We start from the raw sequence: 24,773 nt of genomic DNA, 5'->3' as shown, positions 1-24,773 counted from the left end.
AACCATTGGATGCTAACAAAAATAAAAACTAAGACAGTTCAAGTCTAGAAAAGTTTAGCCAAACCTCCACTGTGAAGCAGCCCTCCTCGCCCCCATCAACGTCTTCCTCCAACTCAGATTTTAACTCGCCTCTGGGTTATAAAAGTCATTTCATCGTTTCAATTCAAAGATTTGATTGTCTACAACCTTTTGGTGTAAAATCTAATACTGTGTGTAATTTCTGAGCAGCAAGTTCATTTTGATCTCATTTTTTTCCTCCCACTTTAATAAAAAGTCATAAATGGTTAAGTAAAGAAGGAAGTGAGGAAGTAAGAGCCGAGACTGAGTGAAATAAATAGTGCAACCTTACTTGTTTTTTTATCTTTGAAAGTATGAAAATTGTTCTCACCTCAGATCACAGAGACATAGACTGCATGTCATGACCGCGGAGCAGTGAGCTGAACGTGTTTTACAACCCTAAACCTAACCCATGCTGGAGATACAACCAAAATGGCAACTATATTTAGATGAACAAGGGAATGATTTTTTTAATCAGACTTGAGCTTGACTTGTTTAATTGTACAATTAAAATTAAAATACATCATCTATTACTGTTTTTGTGCAACAGTACAGGACTGGGATTGTAATGCTCATGAATCTCATGACTTGGTTTCTGAAGACGCCTCAGAGTAAAGCGTCAACTGGAAGGCTGGATACTGCAGACAGGTGCAGGGGGGGGGGCTCACAGTGCGGGTCCTGGGTCTTTGTACCAGCGGCCTGCAGGCAAACTGTCAATAGCAGCAGAGCTTCAATGGACAGACTCAGGAACAGGAAGAGATGGAGAAGATAAAGCTCGTCGTTTGAAGTGGTTCAGCTCAGAGACATAAAGGCGCATGCTTCACCTCACTCACACCGCAGAGTGTGAAAGGCAGCCAGTCCGTCCTCCAGTGTCTCACTTCTGTTCCTATAATCTGTTTTACTGTCTCCGAGTGTAGTCGAGGCTCCGTGCCCACTTCAGCCCAGCGGTGAGGTGAGGGATCATGTGCCGGTGTTTGACCACCAGCATCCTTTATACAAACAAAGAGTGGAGTCTGAGTGACTGTCAGAGTGAGTGGGAGGTCAAAGGTCAGGTGTTGAGCATGAGATCTCCTTGTCCAGAGCCCCACTCTACAAATTCCACTTCCCCGCTGGAGTGAGGAGGACTGTCCAGAGAGATGCCTCTCCGCTCCCCAAACACCTTCTCCTGCAGCTCGATTATGTCATTACGGATGTCGGCCATCATTAGCAGAAGGAAGTCGAAGGAGCCGGGGGGTCCCTGGGGACAGATGAGGAATTGATTAGGATGCCTGCATGTCATGTTTCACTGGGTCTGACAGACTGGTTCAATAGACCATTTTCACAGTGGAAAAATTACTATTAGTCAATACGAAATAATACAAAATATAATATAAAATACATATTATGCACCTCCTGTATAAATAAGACTGCACTCTCCCTGGTTACACTAATTACAGTCAGATAAGTCAGATGAAGCTGTACAGTGTTAACTTTTGACTGTCAGGACCTCAGATATGAAATGTTTATGAGCAGACTCATACAGTTACTTAAATTATGTGAATTTGATACATCAACTTACAGGAGGACCTCTGGGACCTGGAGATCCTCGGTCACCCTGTAGGTGAAAAACAGCACAAATGAGCCCAGACTGAACAGACACGGCTTTCTGAGAGCCGCTCAAACTGCACAGTGCCAAACTTATTCAGACAAATTCAGAATATTTTGGAGTAATAACTCAGCGAAGGGCCATTTTATTTTGCTGCAGTGTGTGAGCCAGTCAGAGCAGCCAATGAGGAGGCTTTAGTGGCAGGTGTGGAAAGGTGACGTGGACACTGGATGAAGCTCCACACATGCATACGCAGACATAAAGATAAGAAGTCAAAGCATATATGAGGAAAACAAAGATATAGTAGAGCTGTAGCAGTGACCTTTAGTCCATCTCTTCCTGGTGCTCCAGGGGATCCCTGTATGAATGATAAGACACAGGTATGAGAAGCTTTGTTAAGATAGATACTGGGGTGTCTACTGTGGCCTCCAGAGTCTACTGTGGCCTCCGGAGTCTACTGTGGCCTCCGGAGTCTGCTGTGACCTCTGGAGCTGTGATGTCTTGGAGTCGAGGCTCCAGTGGGAACTAAACTGAAAAAGCCCTGAGAAGAAAACAGATGTGATGGCTCCTTTTTCTTACCACTGGCCCCCTGCGGCCTCTTTTGATGTGCTTCAGGTCAGGCTCTGGACCCATGGGTCCCATGTCTCCTCGTGGACCCCGAGGGCCAGGCGGGCCCCTCTCTCCTGGCTCCCCTCTCTTTCCCGGGTCTCCTGGGTGTCCTGTTGAGCACAGATGGACACAGCGAGAGAGAGAACTATTTAAAATTGGACATTAACATCAGAAATATCTGATGAAATATCACCTTAAAGCTTTGGATCAGTCTCAAATTAAAGGATAACTCTGGTATTTTTAAAACTGGGACCTATCTGTGCATTTTGTGGTGTCTGAATAACAGGTAGGTAGTAAAAGTGTTGGAACTGGTCCAGTAGATCACCTCAGGCTGCAACGTGATCCTTTGGGACACCTTCTCTCATTCCTCTTTACTCTCTTCCTCTTTGTTTTTTGAACTACTGTAACCAACATTGTTGTTGTTCCAGACGCTGACCCTTACCTGGGACCCCGGGAGCTCCTGGAGGGCCGGGCAGACCGGAAAGACAAGGGCTATCGGGGCTTTTTCCTGCCCTCCCCAGAGATGGCTTGTCACTGCGGTTGGCCAGGCCAGGTACCTACAAAGAGGAGAGATAAATAGAGGAGAGGAGGGCAGGGCGTGAAATTCCCTACATTTTAGTTTGAAGTACTGGAAAATACTATTTGCTGACTCTATTAAATAGACATGCTACCTGGTTGGGTGACTGTGTGTTGCCCAGCTTCAGTTTTAGCTGCAGCAGACCGTTTTTCATGTTTATAAAATCCTGGCAGGTGAACGAGCAGGTTCCTGCACTCATCAAGGTGTCCGACTTCCCCGATGAACTCACTGCAAAACCAAACATTCATTTATCTCCAGCATGTGGTGTCACACTTTACTATTTGAGCAACACAGAGTCAAAACAATCAGAATTTGCTTCATTTCCAGTGTGTTTCATAGTAAAACTGCCGACACTGATGTTGTCTAGATAAGAAGCCTAAAAGAATCTATTTGTTAAGCTCACAGCTTACGATGGATCAATGAATCATCCAAAAGCTCAGACACTCACAGTTGTGTACAGGGATGCAGGAGCGCTGGTCCGCGGCGAGTATGTAGCCGCTGTGACACCGACACAGGAAGCTGCCCACCGTGTTCACACACTCGTGGTCACACACGCTGCCGCCGGCGTGCTCACACTCATTAATGTCTGTGTGTGTGTGTGTGTGAAGGAGGAGAAACACAAACAGAATGAATATCAACGCTTGGAGGCTGTCAGTTATTTCTTGGTGGTGGTACAGAGGCACAGTTTTCAGGTGTCTATACTTTGAGTATTTACTTTATTTTAACAAATATCTGCAGCTTCTACTCTTCTGCTTTTAAAACAGACTCGCTACTTTAGTTTTAATGCATTTGAGGGGAATTATCTCTATTTTCTTATTCACATTATATGTATTTATCTTTATCTATTTAAATATCAAACATGATTTCAGCCTCCATGGATGGGACAGTAACACACAGAAAAGATGATCCCTTGGTGCGTCCGTCAGCGACGATAATGATATTAACATGAGGTGACGTTCAGTTAGCTTTGCACAGGAATCTCTTTCAGGCAGCTACTTTTTTACTTTTATACATTGAGTACATTTCAGATGGGGTTTTCTTTTACTTCTACTTGATTGAACAAGTTAAATCAGAAGGTCAATCCACTTTTACCAGTGTATTTTATTACAAAAATACCTGTACCTCTACACCTGAGTAAAAACTGTGTGCACTTGTCCTCACTCAGGTCTTAGATTGTTTTCACCTTTTTTTCCCCATGATGTGACAGCTGGTCCACCCTTTGAGGCCAGGCTCAAAAACCACGTATAATAACAATACTATGGCTTCATTATAATATAACTGTGACTACATGCCGCTTGTTGTATATGTTGTAACCACTGGGGTGCAGACATGATAAGAAGTCTACTGATTTGCTTCATGGCAAAGAGCGAAGCAGGAAAAGTCCTGAAAACACATTTCCAGCATGTTCGAGCTGTTAACAGACGCCGATCATAAGCATGCAGGCCCCAGTGAGGAAGAAAGGACTGTGAAGTGATGAAATGGAGGAGAAATATCTCATAGTATGATAGCCAAAGGTATTTAAAGAGGAGATGAGGAGAGAGTGAGCTGACCCAGACAGTACGGAGATTTGTGGTTCCGGTGTCTCTCTCGGTCAAAACGATATCCTGGATAACACGTGCAGACAACTCGTCCAAAGTTATCAGTGCACTGCTGCTCGCAGGGCGACCCCGCACACACATCCACACCTGCAGAACAAGAGAGAGAGAGAGAAAGTTATTCAGGATGACTGTGTGAAAACCATCTTCAGTGTAATCACCAAGGACCTCCTCACACTCATAAAGCTCCACATCCACAGCTGACCAGCTTCTACGCTTCTCCTCTGTCAGCTCCACAGGCGCTTTGTCACAGAGGACATTTTGGCGTGTAGCAGTAGGAAAAGCACAGGCGTGAATAATAAAATGAATGAAAGTCAAGAGCTGTGTCTGAGATCTACCCCCCCCCACCGCTCCCCACTGAACAAACTGAGAACTTAATGTGAAAAGTAAATTAACAGCTGTAGGGTTGCACAACTGTCATTTTTGCATCTATAAAATACAACGCATTGCATCTTGGGATTGTTTACATCCATAGATACTGCTGGAAATCTTGTGCGCAAAATAGTATGTAAGTTTCACAACCAGCATTCAAACAAAATGACGGTGCACTATTCAGTAATATATGAACCTGAGCTTCTACTTTAGTAGTAAAACAACATTTCCACCTCCATCCTCAACAGGCTGATGTGTTCATGGAGGAGCAGCGTTCTCTAGTGGCCAAATGGATGAATTACCGTTATTCTATGGAAACAAACTAAAGTCTATATTCCAAGTCCTCACACAGCAGACACTAACTCCATTTGTCAGTGCGGTTCACCAGCGTTCCTGATCATGATTATGTGAGTCCAATTTTCACAATCATCAGGTTTTATTATATGGATGACCACAGCAGAACGTGCCCGCGGCCTGTGCCAGAGCCGTGGGCACTTTCTTCTCTGGATATTCTCTGTGCAAGTTATCTGACACGACTCCTTATCCATAATTACTGCAAACTGACAACAGTCAACCATAATACGTGCACGATCTGGACTGCTTTGGAGGTCCCAGTAGACAAATGTGGTCTCCAGACTGTGTTTTGTGCAGCCTGTTCTGATTTATAAACTGCTGTAATGCTTCTCCATTACTTTATCATGCGATCATACATTCAGACGTGAGAGATCATGAGCCAAAGTGAGAGGATAGTGTGTTTGGTTTACCTACTTTCAGGTATGCACTGGCCCATCACAAACCTGAACCCATCACAGCATTTCCTCCTGAAAAGACAAAAAAAAAGAACAATCAGAAATCAGTTTGACAATTTTGGGAAACATGCTTCTCTGCTCTCTTGCCCAGAGTTAGATGGAAGCTCATGTCTGTACGATAAATATGAAGCTACAACCTGCAACTATTATCATAAACGCCGTCTTCATCTTTGTTCACTGACTGTAGGAAAGGTTTAGAGGCTCTTCTGACTCACAGGATCTCTCACGGCAGGTGGAGGTCGATCCTGTGTGGTCATTCTGTAGCCTGCTCACATACTTTATATATTGTACTGCAAAAGTTTACAAGCTTCTCAAACTTCTCAGCAGATTGTCACTCCAGCCTTCTGAGGGCTTCTGGGCTGTTCCCTGGTTTTCTCTCCACAGTAAAAATGTCCACTGATACATATAAATAGACAGTATGTGGCAGAGTAGCTGCACTTCTGGCACCAGCTTATCTCTCTTCTTGTTCCCCCGGCCAGTACTTAAACCCTGACCGAATAAACAACTAAACACTACTACTTAAACTTTTGCTTTTGTGATGTCAGCTCGTAACAGTTCGGTGGACACACCATTTCCTGAATGCAGCGTTGTGCAATGAATGTTGGGCAACGATTTCTCCCAAACGTTGATTTATGGTGTTTGGCAGTGACACTCGTCCAGCCATCCCACAACAATCCGCCACATGTTACAGACATTACAGTTGGAAAAACACAGAGGAAATGGCTCAGAAACTGGAGCAGCATAGCCACGCAACAAGTATCACACACACTCATGCTTGAAGAAAAGGGGGGAGAGTAGATGACTGCCGTCCTAAAGCCTGCATGCTGTTACCAGAGGGCATTTAGCACGCTGCCTCATTCACTTCCCCTCAAGACAACAAGTTGCTTTTATTCTCCTCCAGCCTCCATGCAGTGTAACCCTAAATCACTCTGAGAACCCCCCCTCCTTCTCCTGAATGAAAAATAACCTATAAAACGGCGACGCCGGCCTGAACTGATGAGATCCAGATGAGAGAGGCTTTAATCTGCAGCCTGTAGCTGGGAGTGCTGAGAGGGATGGATACGGCCGGGCAGCTGAGGTGGAGACAGGAGAGTGAAGGCTGAGACCAGCGTTGTCACTCACTGACGGCCAATCAATCCATCAATCAATCAGTCGTCTAAGTTGGGTTAATACGTTGCAGGTGCAGTCTGTCCTGGAGGGGAACTCCAGAAGTTCACACACCCGCAATAAAGCCACTAAAAAAACGTTATTTCACTTGAAGATTCAAGTCAATCTGGTCCTGATGGGACTGTTTTTATGTCACCACCAAGTCAGGACGGCCTGCTAAACTGTAGGATGGTGATATGACACCAAAACTCTTTACAGACTAGAACATTTATGTGCTGCGATCAGCTGAGCAGTGCAGAAGAGAAGGGATGAACCAAAGAGGATCAGTATCTCTGCTCCATCAGCCATGATGTGACAGATCCACACTAAATACAGCTTCTTTCACTGTGAGTATTTTAGGTCGTCATGTTGACTTACATAAGACTCATTCCAATGAGATCTCATTACACTTCAGCTGGATTATACGTCTCAAGAAGCAATAAACTGATTCCATGGCAGTGAATGCGCTTTAATGAGGCGTTTGTTGTACAGCTGATGAATGTTGCTAAATTCAGCGTTTCTCAGAAATGGGATCAAGCAATATTTCAATAACAAAATGTGCCCTCTTCTCTCAGTTTAGCAATACTGTCTAATGCTCGACTGTGGCTGTGAGGACACGCTGCGACACTTTAAACACACAGTCACATATCTTTAAACCAACCTTTAGTTTAGACTGTATGTATCTGGTAATACAGCTAGTTAGTCCTGTAAGAGCTATTTATCCAGATGTTTGCCTTTGTGTTTACTTTGCTGTAATACACTGATGCAACCATAAGGTTTTTTCACATGCAGGTAGTGTAGCGGTGGCTCGAATTGCTTTAAGCTACTCAACTGTGTGACTGTTTATGTTCTACCTGGATGCAAAGGGATATTTTGCCAATTGAGTAATAAGCAACAAAAGCAAAGCTAAATATCTGGACAGTGTAAGTGGCGCTGCAGTTTAGAGCTCAGGCTTGAAACACCTGAGCGACTGATTGGCTCACACCTTCCTGCATGAACATACTGCCATTGTAGGCAACTGCCTCCAGTGTCCAGAAAGAGTATTCGAACAAAATAAACACAGAGGTAAACATCTGGATAAATGGCTGTTACAAGAGTAGACTGGTATCCCTGATGAGCTCACAAAAGTAGATCTACACAGGTGAGTTCACAAGCTAAAGGGGTTGTGTGTGTGTGTGATGCATGTGTGTGTGTGCGCAGTGACACACTCAGAGCAGGATTACAGATAAAGTGGTGTTATCTCAGAGTCTTAAGCTGCCTCTCATCTCCTTTGTTTCCTTCTGGATTTACGGCAGGAGACTTGGCTCTCACCTCAACTCTGGACCCTGAATGATCTCTGCACATACTTTCCAAGCGTTTCCCCACACTCTCACAACCCTGGCAACGCTAAAAACACTCAAACTGGTCCAGCTCAAAAGCATCAGTACAACAGGACCGAGCCAAAGGCAGAGGAGAACAGGAGAACACAGCCGGTCGATGTAACACACGACGCATCCTCGTACATCCACAGGCCGTCTGTCAGTCAGAGACGCAACAGCCTCGGACGCTCTCCCTCGGGTGTTTGTGATGGACGGGAACAGGGAGGCCGGGGGTGTTTGGACAGGCAGATGAGGGTGGAGGGAGAGGTGACCCGTGTGTTTTTGTTTTGGGATGTGAAAGTATGTTGGCCAGACAGGCAACATGCCCGGTCAACATGACACGGCCTCTAAAACACAGAGCGTTACACTCGGACGCATGTGGAGAAGTTTGTCTGGTGGTACGAGTGTGTTTCTTCTGTCAGCGTATGTAACAGAAGGAGAAGATGGAGTTATTTAATACGGTGACAAAACATTGGCAGGCTTGATTAAAAAAATATTGGTAACCTAGCTTCCAAAAACCACAACAATCTGCAATCTGTAATCTGTGTGTGTGTGTGTGTGTGTGTGTGTGTGTGTGTGGGCTGGGATACCCTCCAGTAATTGGGTACAGGCTTTTAATGTCAGTCAGAGTTTATTAGTGAGAGAGATCCGTGACACTAGCAGGCTTCCTCTCCTCCTCTCTCCTCCTTCATGTCCTCTCGGTGCACTGTACTCCTCTCGCCCTGCATCCATCCAGTGATTTAAAACATGTCCAGTTATATTCAGGCCACTCTATCGACCTCTCGTTTCTCTGTGAACTGTGGCTGTTGACATAATCTCCGTCTGTCTCTCTCTCTCTCTGCTCTTCAGGCTGACATGTTGCACTCTGTCCATGAAACCTGATGAGGTGTCTGCCTTTCTCTTCTTTACCTCTTTCCTGTCCTCTCAGGACTTGTTGAGTCCAGGAGGATCACTCAGTGCCTTAAAACAGCCACTTTAAAACTCACACACCCCCAAACAGGACTATCTATCTGCTACTTCATTTATTTATTTCAATCATGGTTCAACTTTTAACCTCTAAAGACCTGGCGTACACATGCGTGGACATCACATTCTGGGTTATATTACCATAGTAGTTAATTCTGCTTAGCTGGGGCCGTATGGACATGTATGTGGGCAAAAGTGTTGATATTTCATATTGTTTTTTTGCACCGTGATTTTCAAAACATGTTCAAAATATGTTTTGTATGTGTTATAAATACATGCAAAAGCAGTCAGGAGAAAAAAACTGCTATGTTCAGGGTGGAAATAAAGAGTTTTGCACAAAGGTGACTTTATTGTGTTTTCTGGAAATTAAGACCGATTTTTCCAATTTTTCTCTAAAACTTCACCATGTAAAAAGATGATGCTTAGGTTTTATACTTATCAGGGTCCAATAAGCCCAAATAGCAAGGAGAAATAAAAATTGCATATCAAACAAGAGCTCGGGTCTGAAGAGGTTAAACGTACCATGGCAGATCACCAAGTAACCGTGGCAACCACAGAAACCACAGCGAGGGAAACGATTCGGCAGCTGGTTTCACTTGTGTTCCCTTTATTAGACACATCTTCACCAGCAGAAACAGACGGATCAATGACGGGAAACCGTCCTGGTAACGTACAGTATCTGCGTCACATCACATGTTGTGACCATACGGCCCCTTCTCACCCCTCCTCACCCCCTCTCCTCACCAGGGAGAGTCTGTCATAGAGGTCTAACAGGAATGAAAGGCTCAAACAGTAGTTTATGTTTTCAGCACAATGAAACTTAATTTAAAGTCACTTTGGGTTTTGTTTCATTTTGAATGTAAAGTGAGTGTCAGGATTCAAACTTTAAGAAAAATCATTCATAAGATTCATCAATAACTAAAAATGGAGCCATTTGAGAGGTGAAGAATTTTCTGTTTTTTCTTGAAGACCTTTACCTGATTAATAACTGAATCTTTTACACATCCAATCCACTCCACAATTATTTATAAAGCACATTTACAAGCAGCCCAGCGTGCTGTACAATCAGAATAGCAGAAACACAATGATTTAGATAAACACTAAATGAGAGACAGTCTCAAAGCTCACATTTGCACATAGTATTACTAGAATCATGGCCAAACACTGATCCAAGTGTTTTCTCAACCGTGTGTGTTGTGTAATAAAACAAGAACTACAAGACAGTGACACAAACAAGAAATCAACTCAACTAAACAGCCTGCTGTGTTCAGTGGAGTTTGACCAAATGATTTGTGAATCGTTTAGTTGTTCACAGTAACTGTGATGAATTATTGGCCTGTTTCTACTGAATGGTGCACATGAAACAGTGCTGATGTGTTTCTGGCTCAGCCTGCAGCTGCTAGTATCTGTTCTAAGCCCACATTAACATTCATACATGCTGTAATTAGCAGCAATTTGCATATGTTTCACAGCTGATTGTCTCTGTATTAAGAATATACACGGGTGACAGAGAGTTTTGGAGTGGATTTGGACAGCCTCTCTTGGCTTTCTGACACACTGTCAGTGTGGATATCATTAGCTGTGACTGCTGGCTGCTGTTTTTGACAGCTTGTGTACGCAGAGCGTGATAAGTTACAATAAATAAAGAACTGGGAACGGACTGGACATGACCTAGTTTATACCAGCCTGTTAAAGACGCCTTCATTAACTCTAATGCAGATCCTGCAGAGGGACAGGATCTGTAGAAAGTAGCAGAATGAATCCTGCTGATATTTGGAGGGACAGAGGGAGCAAGGTAGAAATAAATAATCAGTCAATTATTCTATTATTACTCTCACTGATGGTGAAGCTGATCGCGTCTACATGCAACCTCCTCCATGTCACAACTACTCCATACTGAGTCTGCATGCCGACCTCATCCTAAACTCCAGCCCTGTCCATCCTCCTCTCCGGCCTTTGGGTACCATCTCTCTCCCATCACCGCCCTGGTGCTGGTGGTGTCTGACCCAGCAGCTACCTGCCCAGCAAGGGGTGCAGCCTGGGCCAGGCAGGGCCTCGGTCTGCTGCCAAAATCTGCACAGCAGCACTGGCAGAAACATGGAGACAGGATCCAGAGGCAGGGCCTGGATCACTTTACACTGAAGATAATGTACTTCAGCAAAGGATCTCCTTCCAGAGGGGAGCGCTCGCTGTTATGGTTTATCCTTCGGGGTTACTGTGATTTATTTGTGCATTCGTAGGCAGGAATGTGCTACAAGGACAGGATATTCATTACAGCACCCCAAGTCCTCAGCGCAGATGGTGCAGGAGTCCTGAGAGCAGGGCACAGCATGGATGATGCTTTCCATAGACGATGCTGTCACTACACATGACAAGCCCCACTCACATTACTCTCCTGGTTTGTAGGTAGAGTTTCGACATGTGAGGGGAGAGTATAACAAGCTTCGGTACCCCCCTCTTTGAAATAAATCTCATCTCCTGCACATCGCCCCACACTGCAGAGATGTGGGCTGATCTGAGGGGGATGTTAGCAAGATGGGGGAGGAAATACCACGAGTGAGAAATGAGGGAGGCGGACATTGACAGGAGGAGGAGGAGGATGGTTAAAAGACAGGGATGAAGGTTGTTGTCAGCTTAGAGTTTCCCTCTTGGGACTCTGGTGGGAGGAACACAGGAAGTGGAGTTCAGTGGAGGTCAATGGCCTCTTGACACGGCAGGACAGCAGACCGGCCACGTGTGTGTGTGTGTGTGTGTGTGTGTGTACGTCTTGTCATTTTGATGGATGCCTCTTACTGATGTGGCTCATACGTGTTACAATTACAGCATGCCGTATTCATCAGCCATGCTGTAATTGATTTATTTGCTCAGCAACCCACACAGTCGCAGGCAGTTCAGAAACTTGGCCGGTCGTGTTGTGTGTGATGGTGCGATGATGGATTACGCTGAAGCACATTAGCATGATGAAACCAACAATAAAACACATTTTTGGAGGGCTGCCATTTTACATATATTCTTTAGGGAGCCAGTATCATTCATTTCTGATGTTGCGCTCTTTTGGTTTTGTCCTCCAATGTGTTGCTAATTTTCTGCGGTTGATCTAACTGATGGGATTTTAAGAGATTTTTCTATAAAGTGTTCTGCTCATAAGCCCTTTGTGTGTGTTTTTATCCCCAGTGAAAGAACAGTTATACTGCTTTATGAGGAGGTTAAACTAATTTGTACTTTTCCACTCATTTGTCTCAAAATACAGCCAAGAAACGGAGAGAAGTCCGACTTGTCTGAAGATTAAAAAGCTCTCGAAAATGTCCTCAACTCCAAAAATATCCTCTCACGATCTCGATGGTTTTCATCTCCACAAATTAAACAAAACCAGCCTCTACGTCAGCTTCCTCCTGAAGGTGTGAAGGTGTTGCGAGCAGCCGCATGTACAGCTCTTTTACTGTTTAATTGCGTGTGTGTGTGTGTGTGTGTGTGTGTGTGTATTCTTTTGAAACTCGTGTGAGTATACATATGTGAAGGTGTTAGTGTGGCAAGCATGAGCGCCTCCTCTCTGTTTATTTGCTCTGCCAGCCCACTTCCAGGGCCCAGGCCTCAGGGGAGACATCAGAGCTCTGGCCTAACAGAGGAAGCTTTGACTGGGAGCACAGGAGGTCTGAGCCACTTCCACCAGGATCCAGGCTGACCTGCACTCCTCCTCTCCTCTGCTATGCCTCATCTTTCCATCATTCCTGCTGCCACTTTCCCATCCTGACCCCCTCCTTAAAAACACCCTTTAACCTTTCCTCCCTCACTCTCACTTTCCCACTGTCATCACTGAGAGAACAAAACTTGATACAACTATTGGTCATCTGAACAAACGCACATAAAAACTAATGAGTGCAGAGGTTTTTGTATTCGTAAGAACTTTTGGACATTAAATGTGGGTTGAAGGAGCAGGTTGAGTTCCACTCAAGTCTAGAGACCACATAAATGTGCCTTTACCAAAGGATAAACCTCTCTGGTGTCTGGGGCAACATTCCCACAATGGTGCACCGGCAGTGATGCATCGGTTTTTCAAAGTCGCTTTTAGAAAATAGGTAACTGATGTCTGTCTGGATTTTTGTGGCGTTGGGGTTTTTGAATAATCAGTTTATCCAATCTGACAGGACTCACCAGGATCTCAGCAAGGGGAGACAGCTAGCAGGATGTTCATTTAGTAAATTATGGTCCCATTTACTGGAAAATAGACCGGGAAGAGGGGGGGGGCTTTAGGCTACCTGCTCACTGACCAATCAGAGATGGATAGTGTCTAAAACCTAACAGAGGTGGATGTTTGTGGGTTTAATATGAATAAAAAAGAAGAAAGAAGAATATCAAGATGGCGATGTAGCTCACAAGGTTTCAAAATGGTAATCCACAAGCCAAAGGGTGACGTCGGGGTGGATACAGCCTCTGGTTCCAGCACATATTTCTCCATACAAGCACAACTTGGCGTATTTCAATGTCTGTTTAAACAAACACAATACAAATGTGTTAATTAGGGACTTTCAGCAGTGCTGGCAAGACTAGAGCTAGCCATTACCCTCCGTTTACCGTCTCTATGCTACGCTATGTTAACCATGTCCTAATAAGCCAAAAATAATCAGCAATGTCTGTGAGCGCCAGTCAAGTCCTTGAAATATGATGAAAAGTAAAGAAAATAAGTGGAGTCACCTCATTGGCAGAGCTACTAAAACCAGCCGATTTTATTCAAACCACAGATTTCTGACCAAACCTGATGATTGCAAAAGACGCAGCATCTCGCCCAACGCATTGTGACGTTTTGTAAATTACCCTACATTGTTTCCTCATGCACGATTTCCCAGGAACCACTGACCAGATTTGAATAAAACACAGGCAGAGATTCCTTCTTACACTTCACAGACCAGATTTTAAAATTGGTCCATAAATGATGTGGTTTTTTTTGGTCAAAACAGGAAGGGTTTGTAAGAGCCCCGTCACTGCTGGCTGATTTTCATTGCGTTTAAATGAAGGACTCGATGATTGTGATGAACACGTCTTCTCCCCCAACCCCCCTGGTCTCTATGCCCCCCATCCAGGCTCAGTACCACTGCAGCAATGTGCCATCTCAGATCCTCTGATCTGATCCCAAGTCCACAGGCACAGAGGTCTGGTATCCTACTGATATCAAAGACCAGTCGGAGGACATGAGCAGGAGGAATTCAGATGCAGGCTGTGTTTCCAGCTACAGTTCAGTGCAGACAAATGTGAGCAAAACGTAAACTAGACTAGTTTCCATCAGCCTCATTGAAATGAATCAAGGTCTTCCTGACCAACACAGTTTATCCTACTGTTCAATATTGATCTTACAGATTTCTCTGTGTTAAATATTTTACAGATGGCATTTTAACGTCTCTAACGGCTGTGATGTTTTAGGCCAAACACACTCTGCTCACTGGCCCACTGATACCAGATGTTAATGCCTGTTAATGCACATGCTGTGAAAGTATCTTGGAAGGCACAGGAAATATCACAACATCGCTATTTACCAGATCAACATGTTTTCGTCATTATTCATTTGGCATAAAAAATAGTCGGATGAAGACCCAGCTGTGGGTTGGCTGAATGCATGACATCAGTATGTGTGTTTGACAAAAGAGAGAAGCTGTCAAAAGTAACACTTATTTGTACTTGGATGCTTTAATAATGATCTTTTGACATATATGTGTACATAAATGCCAGTTTAACAGGCTTTAGCTGAACGACCTGCGCAGGAGATAGTGACTGATGGTCTGATGCAGAGATAAGGGAGCAGAGAGGGGGGGGCAACAGGGACCACAGCGGGATGGGTAAATGCAAGATAAGGGTGAGTGAGAGCAGCTAAGCTGTGAGGTCAGGCTAATGACAGATCCCTCATAATGATGTGTCTGGTTGAGTTTTCAGGCCAGACAGGAAAACGGTTTCAAAGCAGGACCTTTTACTAAAAATCCCACCAGAGACACTAACCTCATGGTAATGGATTGATAAGACCGAGAGGGTCTTCCAAGTTTTTCCAAATGGCCTTGTGACTGCATCAATGTTGAAAAATGCTGAAAGCACTGAAAGATTTATAACAGTTTAACTCCCCAGCTGTTACACCCCTCACCTCCTCTTCTCCCCGTTTTCGGCTTGGTTACACCAGACAAAGCCCGATGCCTACGGGAACATGCATCTCGCTGGGCCCATCCACTTCAAACAATACTGCAGAAACAGTGTCGTTCCAGTCTGCTATCAATTGGCCGTTGATTTGTTTTGTTGAGGTATCGACAGTGACAGCGCAGCCATAAAGAGGCTGGAAAGAGCTAATCTAGAGCAGATTGTACGCAAAACAGAGGAGGAAAAAAAAACAGCCCGTGTGCTTGTCCAGAGGGCCGTTCAGGTGCGCACTAATCAGAAAAAGATGGAAGATTTTTGGGAGGTCCGACTCTGGTCTGCAGCTCTACGAAGACAATTAAACCTCCATTAAACACAGGAAGCACAACTCAAAGGCCTTATAAAAGCTTTCTCGCAGAAAATGAAGACAGAGGACGGCGTTAAGTGCTTCTCAGCGTAATGAAAGAGCAAAACTCTTCACTGAGAGAATCTGGTGTCAGCTCCAAGTGTGAGAAAAATGAACAGGTTACACTTCCCACAGCTTGGGGTTTGTTGATCACCATCCAAGGTACACAGAGAGAAAACGCCAAAGGGAGAAAAGAGCGTGATAGTTTGAATAGGATGCCCCTGTGGACTCGTGGATGCAGTGCAAACAATCCGTAAGCGGATCGTGTTCAGGCCGAACGCGGTGCCCTCATGTGCGAGTCGACTATTTGTTTCCACTTGACGAGAGCAGAGTTTATCCACCGTGTTAATGACGAGAGCTGAGCTGAAGACAGAGCTGTCACTAAAATCCTCCCGTTGATAAACAGTAGGCTGCTGCTAGAGGGGATTTAATCACCAGCACACACACACACACACTGTATGTACATACACACACAATATTTTTACAGTTTACGTCGACACACAAACACATAAAAGTATCAAATGTAGTGATATTTAATCCAGACATTTACAAAGTACAACAACATGCACAAACATACTCACGTATTAGTCAGAAACATGTGTTAAAACACACACACACACATATACATATAAACACACACACACACACTAATGCATGCATCTGGTCCTTGTTACTCGTTTCAGAACCAAAAATCAAACCGCCTCCTTCCATTCTTCACTCACAGGTTTCCTGCTGTTTGTCATGGCCGACTTCAGCACCTAATTTCACTGTTTATTGTTTGTCCACCTCTGAGCTCTATTATTACTGAGCGATGAGAATATGTACACACAGCACATCGGTCTACTTCTCATCACCTGCTGGAGAAAGCAGCCCTCAGTCTTTACATCCAGACACAGAAGATTGACACTTCAATGATGTGGTACGTGCTCATCTCTCTGAGAGAGACGCAGACAGTGTGCATCCTATTTCACTGATAGGAATATTAGCTAACCAGTGTGGTGAAGCACTTCCAACACATTCAACTGAGCAGAAACAAAGTTTGCAGTTGCAGTAACCAGCTAACCGTAAATGCTCCTGGTAGCTGCTGACAGACAACATATATTCTCAGCTTTACAGAGCAAGTAATCACACGATTAACATGTGTCAATCAGCCAATCAGATCATCTATATAATTGAAGGTCACCCCATTAATCAAATATTAATCGGTGAACACATGCATGGAGGACACATGTGATAAATATCTATAGGTAAGAGGAGACAGAGAGAAAGAGATGGAGGTAGAGTGGGTGACAACAAACAGACAAACAATAGAATTAATGATGGGTGACTTTCATTGATCTGCCTCAGTTTCAGGATCCAGTTATTGAACATGCTAGTTTACGGTCTTCTCGAATGGTGAGTTCAGGTGCTGTGGGAGAGGGGGAAATCCCTGTTGTATACATGTGCAGTTCCATGAGATAATACACAAAGCAGCAAGTTAGACTAAACAGCATTGTTACACACGAGGAAAGCAGGTGCTGTGATTCATGCTATCTGGGACCAATTGACTGGGAGGAGGGGTGAGGGCGAGGGAGACGGAGAGAGAGAGGAAGTACGAACAGGGAAAAGATAAATAACAGAGAAAATGATAACAGTGAGGGAGGAAGAAAGATGCACACTGAAGATGAGCAGGATGGATGGAGGTTTAAGAAGACGACGAACACCAGAGACAGAGAGTAAATTAGTTTTAATTAAATGAAAGTAATCAAATACAATAGGTTTGATGTACTTAGATTACTCTGAGTAATTAAAGTCGTTACATTACTGATTGATTTGAACAGGGTGACCAGTAATGTGTTATCTGGTACATTTCAAGCGTGACCTTCCCAACTCTGATGGATGCAAGCAGACAAGAATGAGAGAAAAGAATCTGAGAGGAAGCCCAAGAGGGAGCGAGAAGTGAAAGTGATGTCGATGTCTACAGAGCGGAGCTGCTGAACGTCTCAGTCAGCAGCCCCCCCACATGTCCTCGTCTAGGTGGGGAGCCAATTACAGCAGAGAGAGAGAGAGAGAGAGAGAGAGAGAGAGAAACGCTCAGCGGCCCCCTCTCAGCTCTGATTTCCCCTCCTCGCTCTTTTTAAAGACCCTTACGTGGTTTTCCAGGCCAGCCCCCCGCTGAGAAGAGCGCTCGGCCTGCCAGCGTGAAGCTTTATTTCATTTGGATCAAAAAAATACCTCCGATTCCAAAGAGCCCCTCTCTTTTACTCCACTTTGTCGACATCTGCCACCTTCCTGCAGTTTCTCCTGCTGTGCGAATTTTTGTGGATTTTTTATGATCTTTTTGTATTTTTCTCTCTGCAGTCTTTGTCAGTGGCCGCAGCCTCCGTGTGTCAAGGAAATAAACTTTGACTGATTTCATACATGCTCAGGTCCATTACCACCAATCAGTCCAAATGAATAAGATGGATCACTGCACATAAAAGTGCATCGGATGGATGGACATTCATTTCTACACAGCCTGAAACTTTAAAGAAACTTTCCCCCACAACAAACTCTGCTTTTCCTCTCTGGGTCTTTGAGAAAAGACAAACACGTGCTGGGGGGCGATTGCACTGAACTATACTGATTAAAAATGAAAAGTGAATACTGGACTTCTCATGCTTTTCTGCCACAAGATCCAATTCACAACATTTAGAGATTAAAGAGATTTCAAGTTGTCGTGTGAACTTTGTTTTGTAGTAAAAATAATAGTATAATTATTTATATAGAACTTATAGAAGTGTTTAACCGTGAAGCTGTAAAGATCCTAAAATAGATGATGAGAAGAATTTTAAAGTTTATCAGAATAAAACAGTAAGACAACAAGGACCAAAATAAAACCAAAACAGGATAAAAACATCGTTTTCTGATAAAAATTAGTTTTAAGACAGGATTTAAAAGAGAGAGACAGCTGGACGGGGATGAGACACTCGAGCAGCGACTCCCAAAGCTGAGGGACAGAAAGGTCCAGTCACCTGAAGGGAAATATAAGCACATCAAGTGATCCCACATCAGATCCAACCCTCAAGTTGAGGGTTGTTTTTTTGCACAGCATGGAGCCAAAGCTGGGCTGTGAAGACATCAGCGCCCTAATAAGAGAGTCCTTCTGTGTTTTATCCATGTGTGAGTGACAGGTATCGTATCACTGTGGACAGCTGGAGGGACTTTTAGAATTACAGTAATAGTACTTTAATGTAATAAGCTGATGACAGCATGAGAGTCTTCGTGATGAAGTACGGATGTGATGGAAAAAAGATCCTGTTATGTCATTATAGTAAGAAACTTTATCAAAATAATGGCTTCGCATCGTCAGTCAGAGAGTTTCTCAACTTTCTGTCTCTCATGTGGCGTTCATGTCTTTATCTGGCCTGTTTACACTGTATGTGTCTTGTTTGTCTCACTGACTGTCATGTCAGTGTTTGGTTAGCTGGATAACTCATTGCCTCAGTTTGTATTTGATATCTGATCTGCAGTGCTGCTGCTCTCTGATGGCGCCCACGTTTATGCACTTTATTCTAAATGAGTCCCGTTGCCTACTACTAACACTGGGGGTTACAGCAGGATGTGCATGAGTGCAAAGACCACGTAGGATGAGAGTTGAGGTGAGAAGGAGACAAAGGAGATGAGAAGAAGCTTTAGACTCTGAGACAACAATACTTTATCTTCCCACATTCAAGCTGTTGAGGAGCAAAGTTCAGATACACTCTCACTCATGCATCACCTAAGAATCACACCACACAGGCTTGGATCTCAGCAAACAGCTGTCAGTGTGTTAATCAATCATCTCCGAGTCAGTCGGTCAGGGTGAGAGAGACGAGAGAGACGGACTGACTGACTGACAGAGACTCTTTGTCTCTCATCAGTGTTATTTCAGAGGTTTAACTGCTGGAACTTTACACATCCTCATCTCTCGGAAGGACCATGACACCAGAGATGTTCCCCTGTGGCCTCATCCTCCCCCGGCCAACAACACGTCAAGTCAAGGAGTGTTTTCTGTTGGACATATTTAGTTTTCGCCCTAAATCGATCAGACGTGATCATTTTTGACAAGGACAAAGACGGGATCGATTTCTCAGCAGTAACCTCTCTGAGCTGCCGGTCAACGTTCTGTAATTACTTCAGAACAACACTCAGCATGTACAAAAGTTGTTTATTTAATGTGACCTGACCTCAACCCCAGATTTAATACTCAGGCTACTAGACGGAGGCCTGGCTTCTGTCTCTGCGGAGCAAAACACAGAATCTGAGTCTGACAAGAAAGAGAGAAGCTGTAGAGAGGAGATGGAGTCCAGGCCACCAGTCAGGTCGCATTAATGAACACTTTGAATGTTTCTGGGTGACACACAGGGCAACTGTGGGTGGGGGGGTTTGGACTTGGGAAAGGATCTACACCTCTTACAGACCACTTTCAGAGTTCCCATACATGTTAACAAGGTCTTTAACATTTCCACCTTGTCCTCTCTGACCGAAAAAACAAAGAAAACAAAGAAAACATGCTGTGGCAGGACCTTCAAAACCACCGGTATCCACTCTCTGGGCATTTCATGAGCCTGAATGAGGAGCAAAGTCTTTTAAGCTTGCAAGTGAAGAGAGGGAACAACAACAGATTGCGTAAAACACAAAGCAAAGATTAAAGCTGTGGCCGAACAGCTCAACCCAACCCAACCCAACAAGATATGAGCTCAGTGAAACAAGCCAAAAACAGTAACCAAGTACACATCTGAGGCTCGTCTGGTCACGGCTACATATTTCTGGGTCTGTCACACACTAAACAACTTTGCATTGGTGAGACTTAAATGCTGATATAGTCTCAGGCAGTCTCTCTTTGGTTAGAGAACCATGAACGACTGAACAGGACTAAAAGCTAGCAGCTCAGTGAGGCTACACTCATCAGACTGTATATAGAAGATGTGGACGATGGCACCGTGTTGGCACCTGCTAGTTCGATGCCTCAAGTTTGTAATTTTGGCCGTCACCATCTTTACCTTTTTAGAACCAGAAGTGACGTTCATGAGCAGGTAGCCCCGCCCTAAAGCCCCGCGGTCCATTTCCCTCTAAATGGACCATGATTCACCAAATGAACATCTTGCTGTGCTGAAGAAGACTAAACTAGCGACCGAGACCATAAACTCATCAGGAAAATGTTTTCTGAGCTAATAAATCAGGAGAGAAGTTTATTTTCTTCCATCCAATCAGAGAGAATCAGCTCTTCAGCATCGGCTTCACTGTTCAGACCCAGAGGACACGTACAGTCTCTGGTACTTAACCGCAGCAGTGCACCATGTTCACCGGCTTAGTTTAACATATTAGCACATTATCAGTTTATCAGCACTGAACACAAAGTGCAGCTGAGGCTGATGGGAATGTGATGAGCTGTCCAATAGTTGTGGAAATGTTTCACTCAAAACCACAAAAGCCATGACGGTGGCTACAATGCGGAAGGGGAGAAGTCATTTTCTCCTCAATAAATGTCTGCACTAAATCTCAAACCAAAAAGTTTTGGACCGACTGATGGACTGACCAACAGACAGACGGACATTGCTGACCCAATGTCGCGGCTGAAATTTGGATGCAAATTGCAGCATTGGCTTTGAAGCTTGATCTGCAGCCTGGGAGGGAAGATTTACTTGTGAAAAACACTTCAGTTGGAGAGAAAGTTGGATTATTCTGGTTGAGTTGTGGTTTGCTCTGCCTTGGCTTCTGACAATGGTTCTAAACTAAAGATTGCTTTATGTGGAAAAAATTACAAACATTCATCCAATTTGGCCATTTGTTGCCAGGGGGGTGTTTTTAAACCATACAGCTACACACTGAAACAAGCTTCTCCAGGGGAAATCAACATGGACAGAACAATACAGTGGTTAAGCCATCTTTAAGATGCATGTGCATCAGTTTTAAAGGGTGGAAATCCCACGAATATGCTTGTCCAAACTGTATTTTGGCAACATAACGCAGCCTCAGGTATCTGATGTGGACACAGTCCACATATGAGACACATGTGAATACCAGTCGTAAAGAGGCTTCCTGCCCTCGGACCAACAGTCAGCACACAATCACGTGCTCACAGACGCAAAACCCTGCATGAGTAGTACACTGAGTCAGGACTGGAAGTGGCTGTGGTTAAAATCTAAAGTTGGCTTAAACTAAACAACTATGTGTTTTATGTCTTCAGAAACAAGTGAACTGTAATAAGAACCTTCACGTCTTATGTCAGATGTAGGAGGGTCAAGCACAGCTGCATTTGTGTACTTTTATTTGTGCGAAGGGAGTGCGTGAGTACCTTATTTATGACAGATGAATAGTGAATTTGAAAGCAAAAATTTGTGGAAACAGCCAACAGTGTGATGATATCAGAGACCCCCGCAAAGAAGCTTCAGGGGCCAAAATGATCAACTCCTGGGTGACTCAGCCTTGAGATATTCCTGGAGGCAAAGACAAGAAACACTGATTGTAAGCATTCCTTTTTTCTCCCCCAACACTGACGTCTGTCTCTCAAATACAGCCCGAGCTGGACGGGTTTCATCCGACCACATGCTCTGCACTTTTTTGTGGGAAACTAGAAAGTAAAATGGGAATATACGGACACATGATCCTAACGTAATCTCTCTCTTCACTTGATTAGATCCTCTCACTCACCAGAAAGAGGAATCAAGGAAACAGTTTGTGTTACGAGACGTCCTCTCTCGAGCATCATCTGACGTACCAAAACAGTTGGGATGTACAGTCACAACACCTGTGAATCGTTTCCAGGCTGCAAACCTCATCCTAGATTAATTGTTCTGCTTAACCGATGTATCTTTGGAATATAAAATATCAGAAAATGATGAAAAGTGCCATATCGTGACATTTCATGTCACGTGAAATGTCGTTAAAAAGCCGCCATCTGTGAGATCAGGAAGAAGAAAGTCCCACTTGACTTCGGTGACTCGTTTGTTCCGACCTAAAAGCCTAATTTCTCTCCAAACACATAAAAACACACACGTATTATTCCGTAGTAATGGAGTCAGTAAAAGGTAAACCTCTTCAACACACTACCCAAAGTGATTAGGACTCCCTGCCCTCTGAGAGATACTATAGAAACAGAGGATCACTTATGAGATTAAAGGACCCTATAGAAAACAAACTGTAGCAGCATAAAGTATGGAAACAATAAAAGCCACTCATCATCCCTTAGTTAATCTGAGTGAGAGCTCACATTGTGCAGCGTGATATTACGAGTGTTATCTAGTGCAGTAATGAGCCCTGCAGGGTATTTAAACCAGAACAACATGCCAGTCAAATGACAGGATGGTTTACAGTTTAGTGGAGCCCTTCAGTCCCGTCAGAGTTGGACTCCACAGCTGAGAGTGTTTAGAGAGAGAGAGAGAGAGAGAGAAGCAGCAGAGAATGAACTCTCATCATCATAAACCTGCTGTAGCAGCCAGCACAGACAATACAGAGACAGTCCATACATAAACACACACACACACACACACAACTCAGAATCTGGGTACGAACCGTGTATATTTGGCTTGGCACGGCTGAAATCTGACCTCCAGCATAGACAGAGTAAGAGATGGCCAGAACAATAGAAATGTAGAAATGGAGTCGGTTCACCCTCAACGCTGTGAAAACCACAGCCGAGGAGGAGGAGACCTGCGGCTGGCGAGGTCTTTGTTTAGATGGAGAGAGCAGCGGGGGTTTACTCCGGCACAACACCACAAAACCCTCTGACGCAGAAATGTTGCATTTACGTTGTAGGCTTTTAGAAAAACAGCCAAACAGCAACACGAACACCAAAGACGAGACGATGAGCAACGTTAAAAGCAACAAAGTGCAAGAAGTCAGGGATTCACAGCAGGATGGACACATCTAATACAGGCAGTTTCAGATAAAATCATTAAAAAAATGTTCAATAGTGATCAAAAATATCACCATCAGTCTTGTCTTGATCATAAAAAGGATCCCTGTGGCTGATTCTCATGCCTTCTGCTGAGCGCTGCCATGATTTCAGTACTATAAACACCATGATTTGCTTCCCTGTTTTGATAGCAACTAAGCCCACTTTCTTTTTGGAAGGTGTGAATTTTTCCAAATGGTTCACATGTCATCTTCAATCCAAATTCCAAAAATATTACTTTTTCCCAGATTACTTGAATATGAGAGAGAAGTGCCAAGTGAAGAAACAGGAGAAGAAAACCAGACATTATTGGAAAAAGACCTGCCTGTCTGGACGCGGCAGAGCTGTGGGTAGAGCTTAGACTGTTGGACCAATCAGGTCCGGGTCAAATACAGTTTAAAAACTTCAATTGTCCAATCATTGTTTAGCAACCGTAACCAGGCATGGCAGGCCTGTCAAGCCTGGGACTTCTCCACAAGCGCTGCAGTGCGAGTAGCAAAAACAATAGTCTGGATCTAAGAGTGTGGAGGGCAGTGTCTTTTTTAACTCGCCTCTCCAAAACCAAAAACACAAGAGCAGAAGGGTAAGAAACTGATTAGCAGCTCTGCTCTGCTGTTTATTGGATTTGAGGAAGTTTACACTGCAGCAGCCTCGGCCAATGAGACGGCGTCACTTTTGCCAAACACACTGGCAAGTCCTAATCCTAGAAGCCTTTTGTCTGAAGGTGAGCAGCCAAACAGTTGTTACAACATCATAATGATCTGGTTTTCCTTAATGTGCTTATATGAGCAGCACGAGGGGGAGCACGTTTTCACACACACACACACACAAGGTATTTATCAGAATGATGAACAGTTGTTTCAGCACTTAGCACAGCTGCACAGCGCAGCTTTCAAATCCAAGCAGCATTTTCATTGGCTGGTACTTTTTCAGCCTCCTTTCTCTTCAGGATTCGATCTCTCTCATCTCATCATTGTCTAACAACAGCCTTGATAACGACACACTGACCGACTGATTGATGCACATACAGACTCAGACACAAGGTGCATTGTTCTTATACTGGGTTTGGTAAAAATCAGTGGGACAGAACATGATAAACGTCGATGTAGGTGCAGAAAACAAGAGTAAAATTACTTTTATCATCAACAACTTGGTGATAAATGCAGAGAACCAGGATATTTGAGTGTTTCACAGAGATTTGCCTGGACTTGGGACCTGAAGTTTGAAGCCAGGACCGTCCTGGACAGGATGTTTGGTCACCATAAGCAGGACTAACTACCTCCAC

The 24,773-nt window shown here is 44.1% G+C and overlaps 1 protein-coding gene across 3 annotated transcripts in view; it reads right to left on the bottom strand.

The window, feature by feature from the left end:
* Nucleotides 1-519: 519 nt before the first annotated feature.
* Nucleotides 520-24,773, bottom strand: part of LOC139201239 (collagen and calcium-binding EGF domain-containing protein 1-like) — a 28,457-nt gene continuing 4,203 nt past the window's right edge. The window contains exons 1-10 of one of the 3 annotated variants that reach the window (XM_070830521.1): nucleotides 6,124-6,183; nucleotides 5,564-5,616; nucleotides 4,379-4,513; nucleotides 3,277-3,414; nucleotides 2,923-3,056; nucleotides 2,694-2,808; nucleotides 2,222-2,361; nucleotides 1,965-2,000; nucleotides 1,616-1,651; nucleotides 520-1,294 (exon numbers count right to left, since the gene is read on the bottom strand). In XM_070830521.1, coding sequence (XP_070686622.1) covers nucleotides 1,106-1,294; nucleotides 1,616-1,651; nucleotides 1,965-2,000; nucleotides 2,222-2,361; nucleotides 2,694-2,808; nucleotides 2,923-3,056; nucleotides 3,277-3,414; nucleotides 4,379-4,513; nucleotides 5,564-5,616; nucleotides 6,124-6,176 — 1,029 coding nt within the window. In that variant the 5' untranslated portion in view covers nucleotides 6,177-6,183 and the 3' untranslated portion in view covers nucleotides 520-1,105. Of the gene's footprint in view, nucleotides 1,295-1,615; nucleotides 1,652-1,964; nucleotides 2,001-2,221; nucleotides 2,362-2,693; nucleotides 2,809-2,922; nucleotides 3,057-3,276; nucleotides 3,415-4,378; nucleotides 4,514-5,563; nucleotides 5,617-5,881; nucleotides 6,091-6,123; nucleotides 6,184-24,773 lie in introns of those variants that run through there. The other 2 variants (XM_070830529.1, XM_070830512.1) reach the window with 2 other exon arrangements.

Source organism: Pempheris klunzingeri, chromosome 1 (assembly GCF_042242105.1).
Source record: "Pempheris klunzingeri isolate RE-2024b chromosome 1, fPemKlu1.hap1, whole genome shotgun sequence".
In the NCBI taxonomy this organism is placed as follows: Eukaryota; Metazoa; Chordata; class Actinopteri; order Acropomatiformes; family Pempheridae; genus Pempheris; species Pempheris klunzingeri.
Note: the sequence above shows the minus strand (reverse complement) of the source record. Positions and strands in the feature narration are given on the sequence as shown.